The 18,921-nt window shown below is 38.0% G+C and overlaps 1 protein-coding gene across 4 annotated transcripts in view; it reads right to left on the reverse strand.

The window, feature by feature from the left end:
• The window catches only part of UBA6 (ubiquitin like modifier activating enzyme 6), a 42,422-nt gene that overhangs the window by 6,069 nt on the left and 17,432 nt on the right, over positions 1–18,921 (reverse strand). For 2 of the 4 annotated variants that reach the window (XR_007708179.1, XR_007708178.1), the window contains exons 20-35: positions 17,831–18,012; positions 17,159–17,264; positions 15,859–15,948; positions 15,668–15,748; positions 14,892–15,020; positions 13,873–13,924; positions 13,704–13,767; positions 12,798–12,867; positions 11,540–11,611; positions 10,223–10,340; positions 9,033–9,226; positions 7,679–7,806; positions 6,833–6,920; positions 6,380–6,474; positions 3,072–4,066; positions 99–324 (exon numbers count right to left, since the gene is read on the reverse strand). Coding sequence is in view for 2 of the 4 variants with exons in the window: in XM_035557354.2 (XP_035413247.1) it covers positions 3,931–4,066; positions 6,380–6,474; positions 6,833–6,920; positions 7,679–7,806; positions 9,033–9,226; positions 10,223–10,340; positions 11,540–11,611; positions 12,798–12,867; positions 13,704–13,767; positions 13,873–13,924; positions 14,892–15,020; positions 15,668–15,748; positions 15,859–15,948; positions 17,159–17,264; positions 17,831–18,012 (1,605 nt within the window). In the remaining 2 variants the exon portion in view is untranslated. Of the gene's footprint in view, positions 1–98; positions 325–2,753; positions 4,067–6,379; positions 6,475–6,832; positions 6,921–7,678; positions 7,807–9,032; positions 9,227–10,222; positions 10,341–11,539; positions 11,612–12,797; positions 12,868–13,703; positions 13,768–13,872; positions 13,925–14,891; positions 15,021–15,667; positions 15,749–15,858; positions 15,949–17,158; positions 17,265–17,830; positions 18,013–18,921 lie in introns of those variants that run through there. The other 2 variants (XM_035557354.2, XM_050710291.1) reach the window with 1 other exon arrangement.

The following is an 18,921-nucleotide window of genomic DNA, read 5'->3' on the forward strand; positions in this document are numbered from 1 at the left end:
GAGCACAATGAAGAAAAGCGCACAATGAAGAAAAGAGGTAATGAGGGAAGGCAGCAAGCGTGACAGACAGATCATACCGAGCAGGTGTGGAACCTCACCGAGCCTCAGCCACAGAATCCATCTCGAAATTCCTCTCGGAAATTGGGGATCCAGCCTTCAAAACAAGCGACTGAAGTGATCAGCAGTAGGATCCGAGTTTAATATTTTTAGCCTCTAAAGTGTGTCAGGCAGCTGGACCAAACAAAGTGCTTCCAGGATGGAGTATCTACAGCTGAGCTACACTCCTTCAGCTGATCCTGGCTTTTTTCTTAAACAAACCAACTCCTGTAGCACAAGAGGTAGAGGAACAATTAAGTCAGTTGCATTTGGCTGAAATTCAGTTCCTTTCTTCAAACAACTAGCCACAATATTTCCAAAGATACAAGGAAAGGTTAAGAACATGAACTTACCTAAAGCCCTTACCTCTGTTTGATACAAGCCAGATGTACATATAAACATTGCCTAGCTGAAACCTGTGTTTTTAGATTTTAGGATGCGAGAGATTGTGATGAGGTGACACGGGTGTTTCAGCATTGGTAGACACTGGGGCCAGAGTTTTCTTTCTATGCAGTCATTATTCTTGAATAGCACTTTTTCTTTTAATAAATGTTCACATATTTACCACGTGTATTTTGAAAATGGAGATAAAAAGATGAAAACGTGTAATTTTTACTCCTAAATCCATCAAGAAGGAGGCCGTATCTGTCAAAACAGCCTTATTAAGAGTAGCATGATCTTGACACAGAATCCTCACTACTCCAAGCATTAAAGAGACATAGAGCCGGGTGCTATATGCCTCGTTTTGCATGCATGAACATTCCTGCAACTATTTAGGAAGTAATTTAATGTAAGAAATTAAGGGAAAGCTAATGTAAATTTTGAGCAGACTATAAAAAAAGCATGAATGAGAAAGATCTTTAATGCCGATATAAAATTTAATCTCTGCAAATCAACTGCTCTTGCAAAGAAAAACATTTTGAAGGAAAGGTATTCAGAGTGTTCTAGCAGAAAGGCAGTTGGTTCTTCATTGCTGCAGGGAGATTGCTAGCTCTAGCTGCTACACGAGAACATAGCGTCAAAAAATCCTAGACACACACAAGTTTTCATCACAAAGCCAAAAAGCAGTTCTGAGATTCCAGGTGGTGCAATGCACCTCTGCACTGCTAGCACTGTACTGGCAGTACTGGAGATCTGGAAGACCAGCAAATCCCCCCCAGCCCAAAGCTCACTTGGCCAGCCTGAGTTGAGCCCTTTTAGCATGATCCTGCTGAGCACCTGCTAGGACTTCGGGTAAAAAGCAGCACTAAATTGAAAAATAGACTGTATCAAACACAAATTCATGCCAAATCTGCTCACTCCTCTCTACACAAACTCCAACATAAACACATTCACCCTCTGTATCAGCAATTCAGAAAATCTGAAAATATGAAAAACAACTTTAATAGCCACTTGACATGCACAGTTCCTCCATATGAAGTCCTCTTATGTAATTACTTGTAAAGTGTTCTCTAGGTTAACTTATATCCAGAAAATCTTAAAGGTCAGCTAAAAACATTTATAGACCTGTTTTGCATTTTTGGTTTTTCTATCACCAACTGTTAAACTGAGAGGAACCCACCTGTAGAACAGACATGCATCCAACAGATACACACAATAAGAACAGCAGCACAGAGATACAGCCTTATCTGTCAGTTCTGGCCCTGATACTTGCCATCCTCTACCTGGAATTTTTGGCAAGGTTCTCACAAAGCTGTATGCATTGTCATTAGCAAGAGCCACTCTGTTACTTGTATCTGAAAATTTATTTTATACCCTGAGGGCCGTCAGATGGCCTTCTAGCAAAGTAGTGAGACTAACACTATTTTTCTACGCTGCCTACTTCAAAAGCAGAAGCACGTTATCACCACGCTAATGCACCAGAGCATACTTACTGAAAATTTCATTTCTTTTGCAGCTTACAACTGTGAGAGGTGACAGTGCTCTTCATTTAACCTAAACATTCAAGTAAGCGAGATCCTTAGTACTAATTACTGATTTCAGTTTAGAGTTTAGATTCTAATACCGCCACATGGAAATATATTTTGGTATTTGGTTTTATTTAGAAGTGAAAACTTACTGTCTGCTTGTGCCATCTCTACACTGTAAATGTAGTAATCTTTTCTCCTGTTTCAGAAAAAAAAATCTCTATAAGAAGTTCTTTAAAAAAAGAAATGTTAGGTAGTTTAAAGAGCACTATTAATAATCTAGAAAATATCTATAAGCTATACTGACTGTAAAACTATATACACTTTTACAGAAGGTATCCCATATGTAAGAACAAATCCCATATATTGAAATAATTGTGTTGATTCCAGCTATTCAGTTCCATACATCTTGGTGTTCAAGTGCCCAGCCTAATAGCTATTGTTCCTGACTACAACTATCTGAGGAGGAGGGTGGGGGGGGGAAAAGAGACCTAACCAATAATGTTCATTAAATGTGAAGATATCCCTAAACCTTAACAAAGAATAATCAAGGATAAACAGTGAAGTAGTTAATACCTTTTGCAACAACCACAGGATTTAGAGATGGGCATTCACTGTCTCTAAAGCTTAAAAATATTAATAGGTTTTCCAGTTTGTAGCTTTGTTGTTGTTGTTTCTTTTTTTTTTTTCTCTGATCCCACTTCACTATCATCACTGGGGAATACCAAAAAGAAAAAAAAAAACAAAAACAAATCAACCCACCTTCCCCCTGCCACATGAACTATGAGCTACACTATCCAGTGTTTAAATGACAGAGAAGATGTTGTTACAGATGCTTCTGTAATACACCTCTGCCTCACCACAGCACAAAGCAAGTCTCTAATTACTTCCAATAATCAGATTCTTTATACTTAGATACCCTAGTAACTGAAAAAACTCAGTGCAACTCAGACTCATGCTGTGGACAGGTGTACAGCACAACCATCCATTGTAAGGAAATGGTACCAGAAGGAGCAGCTGAGGAAAGAGTGTTTGCTGTGACAAACATCTGCAGCCATTTGCCTTTACCTCCTTTCAAAGTCATCTCTTGCTACAGTGCTCGCAATTTGGTAAGGGCAGAAAGGCTCAACCACACTGAACATTTTCTCTTTCTTGAAGGCAAAGTTTTATTGTTGAAAGTGTTAACTCAGCTCTCCGATAGGGTTCCACTTTCCCCATATTGCAGTATTCCCCAGAGAACAGTCTTAGTGCAGATAATGAACAATTCCAGGTGTCTTGACTTCAGGGGAGCTATGACAATTTTTATACCTGTTCAAGACCTGCCTCCCTCTGTTTCCACGTGGAGACTGACATTAAGATAGCTGCTCTGACACACAGCATCACATACAGTTCAGAAGAGAGCACCAACAACACAGCAGAGCAGCTCATCTGCTTTTAAGTGGAAGTTTAAACATTTTGGATGGGTTATCCCTCATGTAGATGGCAAGATTGAAATTCTCATTTGAGAAGAAAATAACACATGAAATGGATTTGACAGGAATATCATAAAATGGCAGTTTCCCCAGTTTTTGCAATCTTCTCTAAGCAGTGCTTAAATTGCACATGGGGACAATCTGTTACGTTCACTGTTCTTCTTGCTTTCTTCAGCTCCCCACAAATTAAAACATATCTTGTCTTTAAGGTAAGGACTGTACTGGACATTCCATCTCATGGAGTGACCAATCCTCCCTTGAGTAAACAGGTTTGAAGGTAACAGGAGATGAAACAAGTCCAGTTTGTCTTCAGTGCAAAGCAACTGACTTTCACCATTTGCTTTAATTAAGGCTTCACCAAAAAAAAAAAATATATAGTACCATCTTTAATAGCTGAAAATTAGCACACTCCTTTCAAAACAAATGGTCCTGGAGTGACTTTTGCACCTCTACCATCAATTGTCTTCCTGAACAAAGTAGTATCTCACTGGTGGCCCTGGCAAGTCTTCATCTCCATCAGTCTCTGGAGCAAATGATACTGTCAAATCCACATACTTTTTATCAGCAGATGGCTTCACAAGCTTTTGCATCCTACAAAGAAGCAAACAGTTTATTGAGGTAACAGAAGGACTGACAATGGGAATTCAGAGCCAGACTAGGATAAATTTCACTACCAGCAATGAAGCCCAACATACCAGAAACCACATTAAAATGGAGAATGAGCTTTCTTTTAACAATGGACACAAATAGACACAAAGGTCGTTCCTGTCTGAACTATTGCAAATGGCATTCTACTTCTCTTGACGCAGTCCTCAGCCTGCTAGTGAGCTATTACATTGCTCACTAACAAGCGCTCAGAAAAAATGACAAGAGAAAATGGCCACTTTCAGACGGGATTCCTCACCCATGTGACTTCTCTTTGGCATCCTATTAAGGCACAAGATAGAAGTAGCTTTCTGTGCAGCAATTTGGTCATGAAGTAGGACCAAATTCTTTGTCTACCAATAATGGCTTGTTTTAAGACTTTATTAGGCAGACCCCCTCCAATGCAGACACTAGATATGCAGTTCTCACAGAAAGCAATTCTACTGAAGTTAAGACTTTCCAAGTCCTCGAATTTTGAAAGTGAAGAGCTATGAGGGGGAGAAACAAAAAAGATCTAGGACTTATTCTTCGGTGACCACAAAGCAAATTTAAACTAGGCAAGCACGTCATGTTTCAGTACTACTTCCCCTCTTTGCTCTCTGGAGTCTTATTACTGCAACATAAGCAATAGCTGCACCTTGGAGACTTAAGTTGCACAATAATTACTTTGATCAACCTCACTTTCATTGCATATCTCTGGACGTCTCAAAACAATCTTTTTTTTTTCTCCAACTTGGACCACTGGTTCATGAGGCCAGCTCAAATGCTAGGAGGCTTGAGGAACACATTTATTTCTATTCCTCACAGGACACATCAGAGAAGGATTTTACTTCTGGCTAAGCCTGAGCACACAGGACAAAAAGCTGCTTTCCCCAAAAGTACTTGTTCCCTCACAAGTACACAAAGCATTAGACTCTTCTTAGCAGAGATACTGACGTCATATCCATTTGCATGAGGAAGCCTCAAGTTACAGAGCAAGGTGGGTAAACGTCTCTAAAACCTGCACCTAAGGACTATGCTTCTAGTCAGTGCTGTAATTCTGAAATGAAGACAGCATTTTGAAATGCTTGTTGTCCTAATATAGCAAGATTTTAAACACCTTAAGAAAAAAACAAACTTGCAAGCAAGACCTGAATTTGCTGTGCACATATCTTTCAAAGCTTTTGGGACCATTTGTAACAGAACTCCACAAGCTGTAACTACATGGAAAGCTTGAACAGTCTCAGGGTTAATAGAAAATCTTGATCTTTACACAGAGGCAGCTTCAAAGCAGGCCTTTGACTTTATTACAAACTCCACTCACTCAAAATGATTTATACAGCTGTAGGAGAAGGAATATAAACGATTGTTCAGAGGTGGGCTATAAATTCACATCTTGGTATGCCAGGCACCCTACAGGCAGCACCAACAGACTCTTCTCTCCCTGGAATTTGCCCACACAAGTACTACTTTTCCTGAAGTCACCTACTAGCAGACTACTGATCAATGCATCTACTTACTGGTAAGCACTGACCAACAAACACTTCAGAGGAGTTGTGATGGACAAATTTTGAGCTACAGAAGTTCAATTGACACATAAAGTAAAATTCAACTTGGGTCAGATGTGGCAATTCCTTTGCAAAGGTCTATCAATCAAAAAATAATAATAATGGCCTGTACTCGCACCCTCTCAAATTTCTAGTTTGTTATACCCTGACATTCTGTCAGTAAGCATCACTCACAAAGTCTTGCAAACTCTATTTTTAAAAGGCCTAAAGTAAACTAGAATCTCAAGGAATTACCACAGACTAAACAGACTACCATTAATCTCAGCTTGCAACCAACACTAACTCCTTCTTGAATATCTTCCCCTACTTTCAGAACTAAGTTGCTAAATATCACCATTAGTTTTAAGCCTGTTTAGAACAGATCACTTAGTATTTGTTTTGCTTAAACCAAGCTATATTCTGTCTCCAAAAAAATTACTGTCATACTTCTTTGGGTTTCTCATTCTGGCATTCATCAGTTAGAGTCATTAGAGTTGCATTTTCTAAGTCTCCTGTCCTCAGCACAGAAGTTAATTCACCACAAGAATTAATTCACTTTTTTTTTTTTTTTTTTAAAGGAAGAAAAGTACCTTTTCTCTTTCCCAAATATAAACAACTAGAAACCACTTTGGGAGAAAATAGTGCTGTCAGACACACATTCTTATGATACAACCAGTGAACATAATTTGTAGGTGCATTCACATCCCTGGATCCATTTTCCAGTTATACTTACGTCAGCTTTAATCTTTTAATATGACCTGGCATCACGGGAACATACAGCATTTTGACTCCCTGTACAACCATAGTTGGTTCAATTCCATATTTCTCCTGGAATTCACAAATTAAAATGTATTAAAGGACTATGACAGCTGCAAAACCCAGCAGACAACTACGGTTACTACTACAGCTAATTATTGAAAACCATAGGATTCCAAACAGAAAATGAGATAATACACAGATGTTGACAGAAGTTTTATTATGATACATTTTAACAAATCGAATTAAAGAACTTGAAAATAGGCTTGGATGTGTTAACTTACAGATTTAAGCTCCCATTGAAATTCTTTCTAGAATTATTCTGGTTAAAACAACAATTTGACAAGGGCAAAAAAAAAAAGCCAACAACCCAAGACAAGAAAATGCTTTCCTCTCATCTTGCATTAACACAGTACAATAGATTTCTTACTCTGACAGCATTTATGAAGTCCAACAGTGTAAAATCCTCTTTTCCATAAATTGTCCACCTGTCCCAGATTGTAAATGATATCCCATTTCTGTTTTAAAAAGAGAAAGATGGTTTGTTACTTTAGAACAGACATTTCCTTTAAACATATATTGAAGAATTGCTTTCTCTTCTAGTGACTTGCTGTTTTATCTCAAGCAAAAATCTCTTCTCTGTCTCCTACCATTTCTCTAGCCCTTTCACCTGGCTAAGCACAAGACACAAAGTTATAACTGAGTAAACATAATATCTGGCAATGAATTTACTGAGTTTTCAGACATACTGAAGAATAGGTTTTGTATTGACCAAGATACAGAAGTGTATCCAGTCTGAGCAGACAGGATGTTTATTAATAACTGTGCTGCATATCTATCTCGTCTAGATTTTTAGAGCCTAGCTACCAACAGCTTCCACTGAAAACAAAACTAAGACCTTAAAACCACTAGCTTTAAAATTAGGACAGAGGAGCGTATGAGCTGCATGTCCAAACAGGAAGTTGAGTGATGCATTATGGGACACCGTTGGCAGTAGTATATGGCTAATAGAGCTTGATAGCAAACACAAAGTTATTCATCATCTTCCAAGTTTGAAGAACGAAAATAACCAACCTTGAATATATCTGTATTTTTAACTGGAGTATGACCATGAACTTTGGTTCCATTACACTTCTGCTATAACAAGCACATATGGATTTAATCTGATTATCTAGGTTTAATAAGTACAAGTCTCGCACATGTAATGTCTCACCAACTTCTAAGTGAGAGACATCAGGTTTCCAGAACACCACCTTTCTACCATCACCCTTCCTACCTGATTTCAGTTCTTCTTACTTCAGCAGTTTCTGTAAAGACCATTATGGGAATGGCTAAGTTCAGAAAACAGTTCTTGTATGCATCAGCTGGGTAACCACCCACAACTTTGATGAGTTCCAGTGCAACCTGCAATACATAAGAATCACTTGCTTCTGTAAGACCAACATTAATTTAATTAGGAGGCCACACAACTGTAGGATAAGTTGTTGAGGAGATCAGCCTTTGTGCAATCCACAAAGTAAATCACGTTAGACGCAACCCAAATATACCACAGAAATAAATTCTTCTGCTGCTGCTGCAAGTATTTACAATGTTCAAAACTCTTCCTAATGCAGGACTCTTACAAAATTCTTCAATTCAAGACACCCCCCATAAGGCTTGAAGTTCTGTTGAGGTGCGTGGATGTGAACTAATACTGAATAGATCATTTCCACTCTTGACACTGCCACTCTGATGGTAGTAATAACTGCAAAAAACAAACCAAAATGCTTATCTTCAACTCCTCCTTATGGTCAGCAAACCAGAAATAAAAGTACTGAGGGCTTACCACAGCTGAAACCAAGAGTGACCTTTTGTACTTGCACACGAGAATAAAAGAATCTGTCCTGGTTTCAGCAGGGGTAGAGTCAATTTTCTTCATAGTAGCTAGTATGGTGCCGTGTTTTGGATTTAGGAGGAAAGTAATGCTGATAACACACTGATGTTTTCAGTTGTTGCTGAGCAGTGCTTACACTAAGTCAAGGACTGTTCAACGTCTCACACCACCCTGCCAGAGAGGAGGGCTGGGGGTGCACCAGAAGCTGGGAGGGACACAACCAGGACAGCTGACCCAGGCTGGCCAAAGGGATATTTCATACCACGTGATGTCATGCTCAGCAATAAAAGCTGGGGAAGTCAGCCAGGTGCCTCCCATTGTTTGGAGACTGGCTGGACATCGATCTGCGGGTGGTGAGTAATTGCATTGTGCATAACTTGTTTTGTGGTTTGTTTGTTTTTTTTCTTATTAAACTGCCCTCATCTTAACCCAAGAGTTTCACTTTTTTTCCCAATTCACTGCCCCGTCCCACTATGGGGGTGTGAATGAACACCTGTGTGGTGTTTAGCTGCCTGCCAGGTTAAACAACAGCAGAATGTAAGTTTGAAATGAAAGTATTTATGACATATTAGATTGATAATTATCATTATAGAATGAATACACTGTGATCTTAAATAATTTAAAAAAAACATTTCTTAGATGATGCTCTCTCTGGGTAGCATTAATGAATATCCAAATAATAGTGGTTTTAGGCAAGGAACAGCAACAGGAAAAAAAAAACAAACATGCATTTTCAGAATTTTAAAAGCATACTTACCAGCCCTGAAACTGCAGCAGTAGCCGTTGCAATTGCAGGAATAATCTTTCCAGCAATGCGCTTTGTTTTGAACCGATCTGCTGGTTCGATGTTGTACATCTTGGCTCGTAAGTTTGATGCTGCTGTTATGAAATCTATATGTCCATTAGTATCGTCATCTTTTTCAAAAGAAATGGGCTTCATTTGCAAGTCATCTACTCATAGAAAAAAAAAGAGCAAAAATTATTGTTAGACAACGGAGGGTGTCCTAAACATAAGTTACAGGGAAATAGAACCTTAACAAATACACTCAAATACTTTTTTTTTTTTATTATTATTATTTTTTAATGTTCTGGAGCTTGGTGCCATACTTATAACTTACTTTTCCATGCTAGAAGGAAAAATGTCTCTATCAATATTAATGATGACTGTTGTTAGAAGTGAGTAACTAAAGAAATATCAAGAGGTCCAGAATACTATTTTCCTTGCAACACCAAGAATAGATTTTGGATAGTTCTATGGGTATTTCTTACTAACCTCTACTGTGTTATAGCTTTTCTACTCTGAGAATTCCCTATAAAAGCTTCGTTTATCTGTTACCATATTGGTATGAGCTCAGTAGCATGGGAGACAGAGGTTTGAGTCAACTCTCCATAGGATGGGTTAGAGCTGAAGTAATCTTTCTCCTCTGTGTCCATGGGCTAAAAATCTACGTATGCAGTTCATGCCCAATGACCACTTCATGTTGCCAAACACAGAAACAGAATTCAAGGATCTACATTTTAATATATCTAGAAGATGTTGATGAAGACTAACAGCCTTCACAATTTAGGATAATTTCAGACTCTTTCCTGTAAGAACCAGCTCTCAAGTTTCTCATACCAGAATCACTTTCAGTCCATCTGGGATCTAGTCAGGGCCTCTTCCCTCTTTAGAGGGAATGCCCTGCTACCTTCTCACAGTTATCAGGGCTGCATTCGTGTGCGAGTATAACAAAGAACCCTATACTTCTGTATTTCTGAGATTCTTGCAAGTTTTAAGGTCAAGCAATATGGACAAATTACCTGCATGGTACTTTGGAAAGACTTAGCAATCAGCTGTCTAATTCTTGCAGAATTACAGAACTCTTTTATCCAAAGACCTGAATGTCATGCTGCTGCAGTGCAATTGCAAGATGTTACTCATCTATAAAGCTAGCTTGTACTACTCACTTTCCAAAGCTTCATTGGATAGTATAAACTTCTCCAGCTGGAAAATAGCATTTCTTTCATCCTCACTGCTGACTGGAATATGATCTGGTTTTCTTGCAGTTTCATCGGTCTGTACAACCTGCAAGTGTGTACAGTGTTTAAGTAATAGAATACATGAACTTTGTACAGCACAAGCACACTAAATTTTCTGTGTTCCCTGCAGTCCTCCCTCCCAGGTACAAGAGGGGCATGGACTTACTAGAGCAAGCCCAGCCAAGGGCCACAAAGATCATTAAGGGACTGGAGCATCTCTCATATCAGGAGAGGCTGAGAGAGCTGGTGCTGTGCAGCTTGGAGAAGAGAAGGCTCAGCAGGATCTTATCAATGTGTGTAAACAGCTGGTAGCGGGGAAGGACAGAAGGTGGAGCTGAACTCTTTTTATTGGTGCCCAATGATAGGACAAGAGGATATGGGAACAAACTGAAGCGTAGGAAATTCCATAAGAAACATAACACTTAAAACCAATAACAAACAAATAATAATAAAAAAAAAAAAACACACACCAAAACAAACCACAACCAAAACTGTAAGGATGGTTGAACACTGGCACAGGTCACCCCGAGTGTCTCCAGTCCTCGAAGGGATTCAAAACCAGATGGGACAGTCCCAGACAACCTGCTCTAGCTATCCCTGCTTGAGCAGATGGGTTGGACAGTCTCCAGAGTTCCCTTCTAATATGAACCATTCTGTGATTCTGAGTCAAAATAGGAGTTTTGTCTCATGAGACAAGCATTCACAAGACAAACGTTAGCACTGGGCAAGAAAATATGAAACCACCCTGGAATATATTGTTATTTTTAAGTGATGACAAATGCTAGCCACTGCAAAACAAGACTTAAGCTATTTTGAAGTTAACACTTCTGAAATAAACAAAAGTAATGACACTTCCTTAATACTACCTAGAGAGAAATAACAAATCGACTCTAGTCAAGGATTGCTTTGAAGTTGCTTATGAGTGACATTTTACTACTTTAAACATATAGGTATAAGCTTGTGTAAACTTAAAAACATTGTAGACTTATGATCACACCCGCATTGAAAAGGCTACTGCAAGTCATTTACAAAAGCCCCATAGAAAATTCACCTTGCATTTAGTAGCTGGTACATAGACACCTTAGCTCTATTCAAGTTAGAGCAGTCCTGTATGTCACTCGCTTGTTTCCCAAAAATGCATTTTTATTCATGTGTATTTCATATCAGCATCAATGCACAGAGTAGTGGGAGATGTGTGACACTGTGCATGGATTATTTTTTCTTTAAAATTGAAGTCATACTTACTTTGTTTGAAGGTCTGAACTCTGGTACCTTCACAGATGAAGTTATCTTCAAAATAGTTTCCTCTGACAAATCCTATTATGGTTTTGAAGAAAAATAATTTAAATTCATAGCAACTGAAAAAAGCCCCCCACCCCCCAAGAGACTGCATACGCAGGAACATTTCAAAGAATACCAAAACAAAAAAAATCCCACAAATAGTTATTGGTGTTCCAATAAGACATCAAGTGAGGTTTATAATGCATAAGATCCACAGTGGTATGAAGTGCCTAGCACTAGAAAACTGAACAGAATTTATATGTCTGTGAAATAAGATTACTCCAGTAGCCTCTTTGCTATAAAGAGGCAAACACACATTTGTCTATACAAATGCAAGATTTGCAAGAAATACAGAATAGTGTCAACATTGATAGGGATTCATGTAAAAATAGGTATCAAAGTTACATCCAAGCTTAAAAAAACAGTATATTTCATTTGTATGTACTTTAAAATGTCTGTACTGTGTTTTGTTCAAAGAGTACTGAAGTCAAGTCAGACATCCTGAGGCAACATAAATACTTGTTATCACGTGTCTGATTTCTGTAGATCTACCATGAGGGAAGAGGTGCCATTTCTTTTATCTGGTGTCCTCAGCACAAATGGCAGGGTAGTTTTGCACTAATTGGAATTTTGCTCTGCAAAGCACAGCAAGTCTGACTGGCCTAGAATCAGTCAGTCTCACTGCACAGCACCTGGATCCACATATATATCTGGGGCCTCCTAATTGCACATAAGGGAGGCATTACTCATGGCACAATACTCAAACTAGTTCATCAGATGTAAATGTGACTTGCAGGAAAATTCAATTAGAAAAGACAAAGGGTAACAAGAAAAACAAAGGATAAACAACAGAGAGGCTGTGAGTAGTAATTATCAATAATAAAACACCTCACAAGATAGCTAAGATACTTAATCAAAAAATGTCTTAAAAAGATCTTTCAATTCAGTCATTATATTACACAGGAAACAGGTCCGTCAAAATAAGGATTTAAGAGTTCAGAGCTTACTGAAAATACCTAATACACTAGTCATTTGTTTTCCTGGTTAGTAACTTTAATCAAAAAGAATATATATAAACAGCTGCTGGACAACCAGTGCTGATGGATAGATTATTTTAAGAACCACTTCAGTTATGGGAAAGGACTTGCAACTAGAGACGAGACCAAAACTGAATGTGTATATCCAAGTTATGAAATGGGGACATTATTGCAATATGGATTACCTTTTCTGTGAAGGGAACACAGTACACGGTTGCAAAGAGTTTTGCTGCGCTCACAATGAAACCATAGTGCCTGAAGAGGAAGAGATTTTTTTGTTGTTGTTCAGTTGTCCACTTGAAGTTTTGCAACCATATTCAAAGAGGTCTTGAGAACACGCACTGAGAAACAATGTCTACCCTTCAGAGCACACCGTCCAAAACAGACGGATTTTGAGGGACTCCAAAGTCCTTCCCAAAACTAAGTAATCTTTGATGAGCAAAGTTATTTAATGCTAGGATTAAATGCATTAATATCTGCAATCAGGAAGATCTGTCACATGACATCAATGGAAGGATAAAAAACTTCACCTCAAAACTACTCTGACACTTGCAATGACCTCAGTTTTCTCCCACACTAAGAATGGGGATACAGACAGTTTCTCAGAGCAGGTGTAGATATGCAGCAGATCAAGGCTTTTTGATGCTTCAGCCACATCATTTTTAAAATTATCTGTAACACTTAAGCCATCTAGATCAGACCCAAATCACGATGAATGAATGACCTCCATTAGGTCATTTTAGGTAGTCAATTTAATTGGGCATATTCTGCATTTTATGATGTGGGCTGATAGGGATAAAACAACAACTTTGTAATTCTGTAGCCACATAATAAATGAAATGGGTTGTTCTAAGCCATTTCATGTTAAATATTGTCAGAACTTCTTATAGCACCCTCTGATCCTATGTCAGTAAGTTCAATTACCTGCAGTGAAAATGAAAGACAGTTCTCCCAATCTGCCACAGTGTAAGACTGTGCACGAGCCTCTACTGAGTATCAGTCTAACTTGTACTGCTATAAAGCCACTGTCTTGTATGTCCTACTATGGGGTGAGCTTTATAGGATGCATTAAAATGCTGAGCCATACTTACAAAGGATCATTAAATTCAAACTTCACTGGGAAAGGTGGCCTCTTTGGTGACTGCCAGAACAAACCTGGTAAGAAGACAGACTTATGATGAAATCTTAGGGAATCAGGAACAGCAATGCACAATATATGGCATGAATTCACAGGAGGCACAAGACAGTGTCTGTACTTACTTCCATCTTTTAATCGTGTATCAAGGGGAAATGAATGAAGAAGCTGAAGAGCCTAGAGGAAAAGTTAGAATAACTTTACTAAATTGTTATACTAAATTGTTATATATAGACTGACACAGCTGCACAAAATCATGCCTTCTTTTTAGCAACCATGTGAAATCTTGATACAGCTTTAAATGACATCAGCTATACGCTGGAGTGTCTTAAAAGAGTTAAAATCTAAAGACGTATTTATCAATAGAGAGAGCTTAAAGACATAAATACATACAGGCAGAGTGACTTGCTCATTCATTCACAGGATGAAGATGACAATGTCACCTCACCTGTACCACGTCCAAGCAAGATACTTCATCCACCAAGCAAAGAGTTCCCCCCCACCTTGTCACTTTAGGATTCTGGCATACCAATTCACAATTGGGAAAGTAACATTTTCGTAACGTGACAACTGTCATCACAACCAGGGCTTCGATACACATGGATGTGATATGTTTATTAATACACAACATCCTGATCACTTCTTTCCTACACAATTCCTCACCACATACACACACAGACACTTCAAGCAATGCTGTAGATCAGACTTTCAGAATGACTTGCTTACATTTTAGCCAACATTTCTGTGACAGCTTTAAGAAAATCAGGGATATGGATATGAAGAATTAAGTAACAAAAAGTTTAGTGGGAGAAAAAAGCTATTGTCCTTTAATAAAAGGCATCTGATAATCCAGCTGCTCTGGAAAAACAAAATACCTAGTCAACTGGGAAAAATGCAAATAAAATTGCATGGAAACTACTGAACAAAGCCATTAGGAATCAGTTAATAAAGCAGTCTAAAAAAAAAAAACTCTACCATAAGAAGAGGAAGGGACACAGCATTTTAAAATTTCAAGTAAAGTTTGTTATTTATGAAGAAGAGATGGAAGTGCATGCAAAGACTTGGAAAACTAGTTATTAAGGATAAGTTCTCTAAAATCCCTATCAGTTAAATGCTGCCTTATTTCCACATCTTAGCTACCTACCTTATGGCTAAAATATTTTTCAAATTTTACTCTTGCTAGTTCCACACACTGAGTCCAACTTCGGGGTCTTCTACTGAGTGTTTTAATAACATGAAAACAGCCTTCTAAACTCTCCCCTGATTTTATTCTCTAGATACAAAAGGAAAAACAAAAATATTAAAACAGACAACATTCATCACAAAATGGTCAAACAGTAAGTTTGATCTTATTAAGTTATAGGCAAAAGGAAACAGAACATCACTTCGTGAATATCAACCTTCATGTGATTCTTTCCTTTTGTGTTTTTCCACAGAAGCTGTGATCTACTTAGTTTTATTTCCACTCAGTCCTACTGACCATTAGCCATTACAGACAGAAAATAAAAACAATTCAGCTGTTAAGTCCAATCTATTACGTAGCTAAGTTCACTTGAAAGTAAATCTTCCCTTCTTTTTTCCCAGCTGGTTGCACATGACTGATACCCACTAGTATTGTTGACAACAACCCCTCAGCGTTTCTGATACTTCTATATCACGTACAGAATACACGAGCTAGGGAAGCGCTAGGGAAGCATACCATGCACAAGACTTTGGCTTTTATTAGAGAGCAGAAATACTGTTCCTATGAAGGATCTACAAATGACTTGGCCAAATAAGCCTTCAGATTTTCTGAAGAAAGTCAGAAAATAACCCAAATCTTACTTAACATAATTGGGAACAAAATCCAGTAACAAAAGCATTAGTTGAACAAAAGCATTAATTCAAACTCCGGATTTTAACCTGGCAACATTCTCCTACCTGTAAAACTTCTTCTGCAGATGGATAGGTTTGCCAAAATTTGTTAAACAATGAAGGCTTATGAGAAAATGAACTTTCAAACTAGAAAACAAAAAGAACAAACATAGCATTTTACAAGAAGTACTTCAGATCCCCCATCTTTCCAAATACACAGCAAGTTGTGTCAAAAACCTATAAACTTATTTCCTTACCTTATCTCTTGCCCACTGTATCGTATGTTCAATGGCAGCTGGGAAAGACTTCAAGGTACAAAAAGGTATTTCTTCTTCCGGTGGATCCCGCTATATTTAAGGAGAATAAACGTGGGCTTATTAAAGCTTATCGCTAATAATAGCACCAAGAATTTATACACTATATACATTTAGAACAAAGTTTGGCTTATGTTTATTTGTTTTTAATGAATAATCTAAAAGATGCCAGAAAGTGACATTCAGCCCTTAAGCATAAGCAACAGAAGAAGTTATCAGCCAGTTTTTCCAAGATGTGTAGTTCATATTCACATACACTGACAAGATGAAATATGCCCTTTCACTCACGGCCAGAAACAGTTTTCTTCATTGACTCTTGCAAGGCTCTAAGGATGGTCAACATTGAGGCTACGTGCCAAGTGGCATCATTTCATGGTGCCCTCAAACAGTGAATTTCTACCTTCAAAAGGTAGTTTCATAGGAACTTAAATTGAGGGATACTGCAAGAGTTTGAGTATCCAATTCAATCAGAATTAATATGTATCCTTATGGAAACAGGCAGACTAATCCCTTCTACAGAGGCTTGTGTTTCTCCTACCTCCTTTAGAGATGATAATCACCAGGAACAGAATGAGCTTGAAGAAGGCAGTTCAAAGAAAGAAAACCACAAGCAAAAAAGCAGTTTGCAATCACGCTGTGGGACTTTATTCTTTTTTAGAAGGGAGCTTTCAAGGAAAAAAAAAGTCAGTCCGTAGAAAATGTTTAAGAATTAACACTTTTTTTTTTTCCCCTCCAAAGTTCTATTTTATAATCATTTTGTAATTACAGGAGGGGATAGGCTCCCTCTAACTGAAAACAACAGTCCACAGTTGTTACAAACAAGCATGGGAATACCGCAAAAAGGAAGCCCTTCTTTGGCCTTATGTGGTACTCATAACTTGAATAAACTCAAATTTACTTCAACACAGAGCTCTATTACAAAATAGTCTCCTCCAGCACATGTACCTGTTCAAAAGAGAGGGTAACAAGGTTTATGTTTCATCACTCATAGAGCAGTTGTTTTTGATTATTGGCCCAGGTGTAATCACCAGCTACATAAAGATTACATAAAGAAATCTCCAGTCTGTTCAAATTTAATTTCCTGAGAGCTTTTCTTAAGAATCCAAGGAAATAATTGTTTCTTAGTAGGACTGAACTTCAACAACTCTAATGGGCCACTTTTTTAAACAGATACACAATTACAGAATTATAGGTTATCATGGGACTAGCTACAGAAGGTAAGTAATGGTCTTAAACCACTTACGTGACTATTATATGACTCTGTCAGATGAGGCACAATAACTTCTGTGTGTCCTTTCGTTCCCATAGTTCCAGAGTCTATAAGAGGACGCAGGTTTGCTACGCAACGACTGACATGGAAAGACACAGACTATCAGGATACAGATTAATCACTACACTTGCCTTGCAGATGTTACCAGACCGTAACCAAAACTGACTCTAGGACCTTTCAAGAAGAGTGGAAAGCTTAAACCAAGAACAAATTAAATAAGAAGAGCTACTTCAAGTTAGACTGGGACAACATAAACCTGAGCCAACCTAGAATTCTTTTTAAACGTAAACATCCCTACTTAAAAACTTAGAGTACATACACCTACATGTAAATAATTCAACCTTAAGACTGCCACACTATTATCCCCCTCAAACAGGCCTTGACAGCTGTTCATTTCCAAGAAGCCAGTCAGAGGCTCCCTCCCATGTGAACAGCAGCATTTGCACAAGAACAGAGCTGGTTTTCACCACAAGCTTAAAACTCTTCCTCCTCCCAGCCAGCATCTTTGTCAAGGAGCAGAATAAATCTGAGTAAAATGTTATCAATCTTCAGGTAGTTGAAATTCAAGAAGATTAAGAACAGAATAATAAAATTATGCTAAAATAAAAATGGGAACACAACCCTCACTTCCTTTTCACAACCTACCTATCGATGTACCTCCTCGCCTCAACGTTGTCCAAAGCAGTCACAATCACATCTTGCTTGGTGTAGAATTCATCACTGTAAGTGTTCTCAGTGGCTGGACAAACTTTATTAATATATGAGTCAATCTTTAAGTAAGGATTGATGTTCAGAGTTGCTTCTGCTGCAGTATAGCTTTTAGGTTTCTGAAAGTGTAAATATATAAATATATATCAACAATATTCAAATAAAGAACATCTGAGTCACAAGTATTGATTTCATTTGCTGATCAGACAACAATTCACTTTGATAGAAACATTAGCATGCAAAACACACAATAAGGGCAACTCTTTAATCATATACCTCCCTCACAAAAATACATCTTAGGTTAGTTTTGCTTTTAGTTTTATTTAAAGTAGTGGGTCAGAGACCACAGTGCTTGAATAGTGCAGCATAAATGTATCCTGTAACTGAAACAAATGCACGTGCTGCCTCTCATGCTCTCAAAATGCTGTAAGAAAAGAGCAGTTCATGACTGTCAGAGGATAAAACCATCAGTTACTGTGACTTTGACCATGCAGCACAGACAAACACCTATGAATAATCACATTACTGCAAAGTATTTCACACAAAACTCATTTCAAAACCTAAACTGGAATAGAGTTCTTAACCTGCCTGACACTTCTAACCACTTTAAAACACTATATTCGATTATCTAGGGATCTCCACTTAAAACACCAGAACTCAAGACAGTGAGTCTTCTGAAAGCTTGCAGAGGTCACTTTCCATTTATCTATCCAACCAAAATACAATCTATTCCTAGATTTGCTCAACAAATAACAGGCAAAAATCCAGCTGCTGGGTTTTGGGCAGGGAAATCCCTTCTCCCCACTGCTGTCAAGATTTGAGCTGCTTTCTAATATTTTGTGCCATCTTTGCAAGCACAGGGATACTCTCTCTGCTTCTAAGGAATTAACAGTTTCCATGACAACCATTTACTGAACATACCTATTTTTTTCAGGCTATTTACCTGGTTAATGAAGACTAAATTAAGACAGACTAGTATTCAGCTAACACTTAGGAACTTAAGGAACTTAAGTTCCATTAGTAGTAGT

Source organism: Cygnus atratus, chromosome 4 (genome assembly GCF_013377495.2).
Source record: "Cygnus atratus isolate AKBS03 ecotype Queensland, Australia chromosome 4, CAtr_DNAZoo_HiC_assembly, whole genome shotgun sequence".
Classification (NCBI taxonomy): Eukaryota; Metazoa; Chordata; class Aves; order Anseriformes; family Anatidae; genus Cygnus; species Cygnus atratus.